The 9,503-nt window shown below is 39.3% G+C and overlaps 1 protein-coding gene across 2 annotated transcripts; it reads right to left on the bottom strand.

The window, feature by feature from the left end:
* Positions 1-745: 745 nt before the first annotated feature.
* On the bottom strand, positions 746-4,954 carry arfrp1 (ADP-ribosylation factor related protein 1). Of its 2 annotated transcripts, none has more exons than XM_049021929.1 (8): positions 4,910-4,954; positions 4,455-4,548; positions 4,153-4,240; positions 3,620-3,702; positions 3,361-3,442; positions 3,213-3,283; positions 2,851-2,951; positions 746-1,512 (listed from the first exon to the last, which is right to left on the bottom strand). In XM_049021929.1, exons 2-8 carry the CDS (start codon positions 4,545-4,547, stop codon positions 1,425-1,427), a joined length of 606 nt encoding a protein of 201 aa, XP_048877886.1. In that variant the 5' UTR covers position 4,548; positions 4,910-4,954; the 3' UTR covers positions 746-1,424. The 2 variants fall into 2 exon arrangements, with proteins under 2 accessions (XP_048877886.1, XP_048877885.1); XM_049021928.1 differs by lacking the exon at positions 4,910-4,954 and adding an exon at positions 4,679-4,903.
* Between the last annotated feature and the right edge of the window lie 4,549 nt (positions 4,955-9,503).

The following is a 9,503-nucleotide window of genomic DNA, read 5'->3' as shown; positions in this document are numbered from 1 at the left end:
GAATGAGCCTACAGAAGAGCTTCTGTGTAAAGGGCTCTCAGCAGGTGGGAGTGTAAGACTGAACAGACACGTTTTCATTCAGAAAGCAAAGTTACCTATAAATTGCTTTCATAAGTGTTCCTGTGCTGCGCTAATGGACTGACAGCCCTTGCAGAGTCCGTCACGCCCTGGGCTTCTTGGGCTACTTTCCAAAAAAACCAGGACCCTGTACTGAAGACTGAAAACAAGGAGACAGATTATGGGATGAGGAGTAACTGTTATATACACATGCAGGAAAACCAACCATTAAAAAAATAGTTATTATTAAAACAGATCTACGGAGACTTTTGGTACGAATTTAAATTTGGTTTTCCTGAACTGCCGAACATTGTAATTCTTGATCGCAAGAGCTGAGGGGTTGGTAAAGGTCACTTTTGATTTTGACACAGAAGCAGTGATGTTACTGATATCAATGCCTAAAATACTGATTTAGATGACAACATGCAAGTAAATGATGGAACCTGGATACATTTTCTCATTGCTACATTCCTTGCGCAGTAACACTTGCAAGACTGTAAAACACAACAAGTCGGGGCTCATCACTAGAGATAAATTAGTGCTCATAATGTTAATCATTACTTGGTTACAACAAATGTCTAAAGATTTAACCAGGTATAAGAGATAGCAAAAATATTCTCATCATTTCTCACAAAAGTATATTCAAATTTTTATTTACTCCGAAAAAAAAAACAAAACAAGCATACTATACTATTTTATGTGTTTTATTTCAAAACATGCCTATCAAATAGTGAAGCACCTTTGAACACCATCAGTTGCAGATACTGTGCACATTACCTGACCAGTTAAGCTGATTTGGAAAGGAAACCAAATCACTTGAGAGAATGAGCTGCGGAGACATTGGATTTTCATCATTTTTTTTCCTCTCAATTCCTCCAAAATTTCAAACGCATTTTATAATCAGATTGCATCGGTGGAAATGTTTGTGACTTTAAGGGATGAAATCTCAGAACACACAGAAAACAAGAGCGGCAATTAACTGCAAATTAAATCTCCATGTCTGATTGCCATGCTAATTCCCACACAAAACGTTTAACATACTCCGATAGTCTTGGTTGTTACAGTAATCTGGAGTGTGGGATAAGAGGCTATGAACACAATTATACCACTATACATTAATGCATGGTTTGATGAATGCTATACCAACAAAAAAAAGGGTTAGAACTGATAAATCAATAAACAGAATTGATTATTACAGCGATATTTCTCTTCCAACTCAAATTTAATTAAAAGGATGCCGGACATCTACTCACAAGAGAGGAAAATTGAGACAGGCAGCACAGACAAACACAGAGTGGCACTGTCTCATGTAAACGAGGACAGGGAGTCAGAGAGCAGCTGTGAGACCTTCAGAGAGGCGACCGGGATTATGTGATGTCCTTCTGCCGTGGGGGTCGGTGGATGTTTCTGACGACACATTTTACCATCCACTCAATGCCTTCATTAACACCTTGCCTAAAAAGCACAATATCAGCAGCAGCTTAATAATAATAATAAAAATAATAATTTATATTTATTATTATGAATTACCAGTCACTACCACCTTGGAATTAGCTCTCACATTTTAACAAAAAAAAAACAAATATCTAAATGATAAAAACAATGAGTAATTTCTATACGAATATTCCACAATCTTCTCTAAATCCAAAAACATAAGGTACAATTATTCAAGTTAAATCTTTCCTCAAACACTGAACAAAAATCCGACAACGACCAATCAGCTCATAAGTGCAGGCAGCCGAAAAAGCAAAGACATGGAATTATAACGGTGTGCAGAGGTGCAACGATTAATCGACATAGTCGACTATAAATCGATTACCAAATTAGATGCCAAGTAGTTTAACAGTCGATTAGTTGGCAACGTCATCGCGTGTTTCTCGCGCCATCTTGAAATGTTTTGATATTATCGCTCCCTTAAGAGAAGCTAACCAAAGTGCGATGGTAGCCTCACAAAAAGTTACACAATTTGCAAAGTTGACCTTAGCTGGCATGGAAGCAAATCCTATATGCTCGAGCATTTGGGCAGCACATCGGCTCACTGGATTAAAACAACTCATCTTGGTAACTCATGTATGCTAGCTACCTAGTTAGACAATGTAAATATTAAAAGCCGTTCTACTTCATGTTTTGAGCTGTAACATTTTATATTTTGAAATGCATATTCCCTTGAATTGTTAATGGAGCGTGTATATGTGCACGTTTCAGTAATTTCTCCCTAAAGCGCTTCTCGTGCTGACTGTCCTCCTTTTAAATACAGAACTGTGATTGTAAAATTTAGTTGCAACAGAGTGTAGACAGACAGCAGGATGCACAAAACACAGAATGAACATTTCTATCCTTAAAGTTAAAATTCAAATTTAGATGGAATGTTTGGTTTACTTGATTTAGGGTAAACTCTTGTAGTTTTGGTATATTTAGTTGCTGCTACATTGCTTATCCTTGGTTTTAAATTTTAACAGGACAAATGGATATTGGATTTTTGATGTATCTTTTATATTAACAGGAACGTTCATTAAAAGAGTGCATTTTTAAATCAAGTATTCAGCTTTGTCTTGATTGTTAGCAAATGCATGAAACCACCACAAGCTAAACTTAAAAGCTGATGGCTGATACCAAATAAGTAATTTGGTAATTGGACGATTCATCTAACTAATCGATTATCCGCTTCAGTAATTCATAGATTATTCGACTATCAGAATAGTCATTTGATGCAGCCCTAATGTGGCGTCAGACAGAAATTATGAAATATTTTCAATCACAAGATAAAGTGAACATACACAAAATTTTACTCACCCTGTGAGGGCCGTGCATGGCTGTACAAGACAATCACGCTTCCCAATCTTCGGTGCACAATCACTGAAGGCTGTTTTGATGTCCGGGACAGATAAACAATTCTGCAGAGAATCAGGGCAGTATTAACATTACATCATATCCACACTGTGCAAACGAGATGTCCAAGCAGTTTCCCTGTTTTGTATGATTAATACATCTTTCTTCCTACTCAGTATTCAAATTGCTTGGTTCCATACACATGTGGCACAACTGCAGTAGGTATAATTAGACCTTAAATATTTAAAATATATAAAATAAAACAATGCAATGTCTTTGTGGAAACACAGGCTACCATCATCCCAAGTTAGAATGCTAGAAGATACCTCTACATCTTGCTTGTTGGCAAGCACAAGCACTGGAACACCTTCCAAAACCTCACTGCTAATCATTTTCTCTGGGGAGGAGAGAAGTCAGAAGTCAGAAATATGATACATGCAGATGTTTTACAAACGATTTCGGAAGATGTCTCACCGAAGGCGTTCTTTGACTCAGACAACCGTTCTTCGTCCGTTGAGTCAATGACGTAAATCACTCCATGTGACTCGGCGTAATACTGAGTTACAGAACATTCAAGCAAGAACACACAGTTTAGCTTGTGGACATGGAACAGTCCTTCGTTCATGCAGTAAACATGCAGCTTTCAATAAATAAACTGAATATGAGTGGAAAACAATCATTTGCTGTTTTGTAAGTGAAATGAAAAAGACAAAGTAAAAGGTTAAGCACATACTTTATCCCACAGTGACTGCAGTTCCTCCTGTCCTCCAAGATCCCAGAACATCAGACGTGCCTTCCCAACATCTATGGTACCAACTGGAGAGACCAAAAGAAGCTAACATGGCAAATGTTCATTCAGTGGTAACTGTATATGGGAAAACCTGTTTGTCAATGCAGACAGCCTGCTTCTCAAAACCATGAATCATGTGGCTGCAACTGAATACATACAGCATGGAGACAAGGCTAAGAGGTTCACTCACTAAACATGAAGTGTGTTCTAAGTGATTTTGAATGTGTCATGGAAGTTGGTGCCTGGTGTGGTGGTTCTAGCATCTCAGAAACAGCCACCCTCCTGAGACAGTCACACACCACAGCACCAAGAGTTTATAGATGGTGCAAAAAAATGAAACATTCTAGTCAGTGGCATCTACTCTTGAAGCAATTCTGGAAGCAAAAGTGGGTCTTACCCAACAGTAGCAAAATGTACCTAATAAAGAGGCCAAGGACCTTAAAAAAACCGATGAAAAAAATCTAACTTGTACCTACTGTTTAAACCCACTGTGGTTGTGATCTTGGACAAGCTCATCCCTTTGTAATTCTTACTAAATTTAGTTTTCGTTTGTTCCAGGAAAGTCTGCAAGAGAGTCATAAAAAAAATCCAAATTTTGCCGCACAACAACAACAGAAAACCATTTGAATGTATAAACAGAGAAGCATGCTTAACCACATAACATTAAATGTATTTCATGCAAATAGAAACTCGGCCAAGGAGCAAGTAAGAGGTTCATTCAACTACAAAAACCGAAAAACGAAGCCTTAAGTTAGGTATCGGACTGAGTTGAGCATACCGTTTTCCCTGCATTGTCCAGACCCAGAATCAAAATGCAGAATTCATCTTTCTGGAACACATACTTGTATAGACCAGATAATAAGGTGTACATCCTAAAAGAAAATATAACGCAAACAAATAAATGCACTGGACAACTTTTAACCAAATTGAACGAAAGTTTAAACAGCCAAAAATAAACTGACAGATCCTGTATTTAAATCTACATAAAAAGATTTGACAAACCTGTCATCTATATCTAGAAAGTAGCTAAGTTCCCAGTTGGAAAAGGCAACTTTAAAAACAGCATGTACAACCGAAGCTAGCAGGGCTATTGCATTCCGCACGATTAGGAAATACTACCCCGTCGAATAAAGTAAATTAATATAAAAGGAGAAAAAACACATAAATATACTGTACACAGCCTGCTTATCCGACTATCTCAAGTGCTCAGGTTAAAATTCACAACATACAAACCCATCGAAAACAGCGACGCAGCCGCCTACAATGCATCGTGGGAGTTGAAGTTTATTGCAGTTTCTGGAGGCCTTTGTTTCTACATAAAGAGGGTAACATTGAACTACAACTCCCACTATGCATCGTCATCATCATTGGTACGTATGATGCCACGGCCTTGGAAATATTCGAGCTGTTCCGGATATTCTTGCAGTATCGTATTAATGATCTTCGGTGAATCCAATACTAGTTTAAAGTCGAGGACAAATCTCAAGCTTAGTTACGACGTTCATTTAAACATATATGAACTAGAAATTCTAAACTGGATACTTTTAATCTATGTTATTTAGAATTGAGGATTTCTGGCTTTCGATCAAACATCCAGCTTTTGGTCTTTGTTTAGATTATCGAACATTTCTGTGATTGTCACTTCTGGAGGTTACAGAAGAAGTTATAGTAGCTTGGCTTCACTATTTTTACTGTTTATGTCAGTCGCGATTTTGAAACTGCATGGAGATTCACATTCAGACTTGTCTCTGGAAGTACACAAAATTAAAAACAAAATTGTGTAGTGTCACTTATACTAATAACACATAGGCATATACGTATAAACGCAAGTGCACAATTTTGACGTTATCATCCAACCATTACACACAAACTGATTCTGTAAACACCTCAGACAAATGTCACTTATTATCACAAATGTCAGTTTGTAGTTAAAAGGGAGCCCAGGCAAAGGAGCAATAATCTTTGACAAGGTCCCACAGCTGGATATCACACGTTAGTTACTCTGAAGTCAAAATGCACATAGAATCCAAGAATTCAAATTCAAATGTGTAGACCAAATGTAGACATTAGTGACTGCAATCACATAAATAATTTTTTCAGTGCTGCCTTATTTTTCGCATACAGTTGACGGCATTAGTTCTTATGGTATAAAAGAAGATGGCTCACTGCATTCACACATAATTGGTGGATCAGGCAACTGGAGATAAATCATTGAGGACTTCCTTCGGTCAGCCAAACTGGGGAAACCAGAGCGAAACACCAACTGATGGACTTCGCTGAAAATAAACGGCTTTGGAGATGGTTGAGTTACTTAGTGATTCATTTTAATGTATAATAGAACAATAGAAATGTAGAAACAAAACTAAATGAGAATATGAGCACTATTGGAGAAGGATCTCCACAAAGATAAGGTGTTCACAGTTTCCGAAGCCAAGGACATATCCCAGTGTTTTTCCAGAAAATTCTGTCGTTGCTTAGTCTACTTGCACCATATGAAAAACAACCAGCCAATTCATGTCAAAGGTCACAAAGTGTGGAGAACATTGAACGTGTAGGACAGAAAGACAAGGCGGAAAACAACTAAAAGTAGTGTGACATTATCCATCCATCCATTGTCCAAACCGCTTATCCTACTGGGTCACGGGGGAGTCCGGAGCCTATCCCGGAAGCAATGGGCACAAGGCAGGGAACTACGCAGGATGGGGGGCCAGCCCATCGCAGGGCACACTCACACATCATTTACTCACACATGCATTTCTACGGGCAATTTAGTCCAATTAGCCTCAGCATGTCTTTGGAGTGGGGGGGGGGGGGGGGGAACTGGAGGAAACCCCACGAGGACATGGGGAGAACATGCAAACTCCACACACATGTGACCCAGGTGGAGACTCAAACCCGGGTCCCAGAGGTGTGAGGCAACAGTGCTAACCACTGCACCACCATGCCGCCCTGTGTGACATTATATTGGTAGTAATACATGACTAAAAATACATGATTTCCCAAGGAGGTCTGTAGAAAACATAAGAAAATGAGAGGAGGCCATTCAGCCCATCAAGCTCACTTGGGGAGAATTCAACTAATAGCTCAGAGTTGTTAAAATCTTATCCAGCTCTGATTTAAAGGAACCCAGGGTTTTCGTTGCACTACACTAACAGGAAGACTATTCCATACTCTAACTACACATTGTGTAAAGAGGCACTTTCTCAGATCCAGTTTAAGATGTTGATTGAAAGGGATGACCATGGGTTCTTGTATTTGAAATGATATACTATTAGCCTGTAAGTTTTACCTGGTTAGGGCTGGTTTGTGTTAAGGTTGTCGTAGTTAGCGTTAGCATTTTTCTCACATAAGTGAATGAGTAGTCCCCATACGCATAGGTATACCCTTTATCCGAAGGTGGGATAAAGAGCCCCAGTGCTCCCTGAATGCAAACTGTTAGAAATATCCACAGGAATATCCCGTCTATGACCATTGCCACATACTTCCGTTCTTGTTTGACCTGCTGTGTGTTTGCATTCCCACTATTCCGAATGTGTCTTTCGAACATGTGAAATAAAAAATATTAATCTTTTAGTGGACATTAAAAAAAAAACATTCTTTTTTTCCCCTCACGTCATTGTTCAGTTTAACTAAAGCCTTGACAGAGTGTGTGAGAAACTGTTTTCACTTCTCTTGCTATTGTATGTAGAGTTTCAGGCCAATTCTGCACAAATTTAATAATGAAAATAATCTAGCGAATAAAAGCATCTTAGACTAAAGTGTGACAGCATACATGTAGATCTAAAAATCAGGGTTTGAATTTCTCGATTTCTCTGTTAATATATTGCCTGTAGTCTGCAAGCAGGAAGCAGGTCACCAGTAAAGTAGTAAGAAGTAGCTGTTAAAAAAAAAAACCTACAGAAAGGTTAGTGTCTTCAGTGCGGTCATGAACTGCAATGTATTGCGCATCCCCAACAACTTGCTTCAATACAAGTGAGAATGGGGGCACTGGGAGGGGCTGTTTAGCGATAAATGCCTTGTAGTTCCTGGCAGAGGACAGGGCAGTCTCTGCTAGTAGCTTAAGCTCGTACGTGGCCGGTTTTTCACAGGGCGTCCCCTTTGCGATGCGGTATTGCTGGCCAGCGGGGCGCATACATATGCTTTGGCAGGCGCTCTGCTTTGGCTCCCCCTGCAGGCTGTGGGAGCGACAGCGGGCTTTGCTGTGTGGCGGGTTGCTCTGCACGCTGAGGGAACGCACTTTAACCTGCGTCCCAGGTCGTAGATTGGGGAGAACACCAGGTAGATGGAAACTTGTTCAGCACGTGTTTCTTGGCCAGGTTGCCTTCCATGAGATGACGAGCGGACTTGTGAGGTTGAGTGAGCCAGTTCTGCAGGCTTTCTGAGACCGGACACACATACAGTACCTATGGATGATCGAGCAGCTCCACCTCAGCACATGGCACATAGACAAGAGAAGCCAGAGGAAATCCTACGACAACATGGGAAGAAAATGCAAACTTCATAAAGAGAGGGGCAGAGACACAAAGCCGCTTTCCAGACACTGCGCTATCATGCCACCCAGAGCACCATTTTCTAAAACAAACGTTACTGTTGCTTTAATTGTAAATTCAACTTACATGTTTCATCCAAACATTCGTAGTCATCATCTGATTCTTCTCACCCTATAACTATGATGTCATATAAATCCGCGCTCTGCTCACAGCGAGCCCTCGTGCTCGATGACCAGGTACTGAGAAAGGAAAATGGATGTTATGATACGGGATATCAAGATAATCATTTTTGTTGGGTAATTATACAGCAAAATTTCCTGTTATATATTGTTACCGGGTTTCATAATTAGATTCTGCACAGGAATATTAATTATATTATTCATATTTTTGGATAAGAACAGTAATGATGATGATGTTGAGGATGACATTATTGATTCTTCCATTCATCCATCAATGCTGACTACAGAAGATAACGGTTGCTGGTAATTTATTACTTAATATGTCTTGCAAAGGGAAGATTTCGTGATTTTTTTTTCGGGGGGGGGGGGGGGGGGGAGTTTGTCAAAATACAAATGTGTAGCACAGCCAGTTTACTAAATTTGCACAGTGGATGCCTCTTGATTAACAGGCTACCTGGGATGGGCTCCAGGCTCCCCACAGTCCTGCCCTGAAGAGGCAGCTGGAAGATGGATGGGTGCATGAAGATGTTTCCTGATGTGGATTCGGATCGCCTGAGCACCACTGGCAAACAACCTCAACTAAGACTGATCTGTCTGTCCATCCATCCATTTTCTATACCTGCTTGATTGCAAAATCAGGGTGTAAGAGCTCTTAAGCTACAAATTAATAAAAATTCTATCATAATGATTTTTCCAGAATGAAATATTTTAAAATGTTGTTTTATACTGCATTCATACATGACATTAAAATCATCCCTGAAATTATAAAAAGATCATTAACAATTAATCTATATGATCTTTTATAACTTTAATATTTAAATACTACATATTTGTATGAAGTTACCTGAAGGCAGGTGAAAAGAAATCACAATCCACAAAATTGCGGTCATTTCACTTCGTCCTTCTTTAATTTCCTGTGTCTGTGACTCTCCTGTACGTCGTGTTCTGTGATTTCTTAGTCCTCCAAGTCTAACTAAAAATTTACTTGGTTTTTGTTACATTTTCTGATAGCTGTCTTTACATATAGAAATTAAGTCAGTAAATCAGCTGACCGTAAGAAAGGAAATTGCCAATGGATTATTGTAGCTGTTGCTCAGAGTCACAAAGCTTTTGTTAGAAATCACAATTTAAGCTCTCACTTGTTCTGCTATTTTGCTA

The sequence above is a fragment of the Brienomyrus brachyistius genome, chromosome 8 (genome assembly GCF_023856365.1).
Source record: "Brienomyrus brachyistius isolate T26 chromosome 8, BBRACH_0.4, whole genome shotgun sequence".
Classification (NCBI taxonomy): Eukaryota; Metazoa; Chordata; class Actinopteri; order Osteoglossiformes; family Mormyridae; genus Brienomyrus; species Brienomyrus brachyistius.
This window is presented reverse-complemented; position numbering and strand designations above follow the sequence as displayed.

Excerpts from the sequence above, each read along its gene's own strand:
- arfrp1 (XM_049021929.1), bottom strand. The coding sequence starts at position 4,547 with ATGTACACCTTATTATCTGGTCTATACAAGTATGTGTTCCAGAAAGAT. Across the intron at positions 4,241-4,454 it reads TGGACAATGCAGGGAAAACG|ACTTTCCTGGAACAAACGAA; the intron begins GTATGCTCAACT and ends ACTCTCTTGCAG. Across the intron at positions 3,703-4,152 it reads AACCACAGTGGGTTTAAACA|TTGGTACCATAGATGTTGGG; the intron begins GTAGGTACAAGT and ends TGGTCTCTCCAG.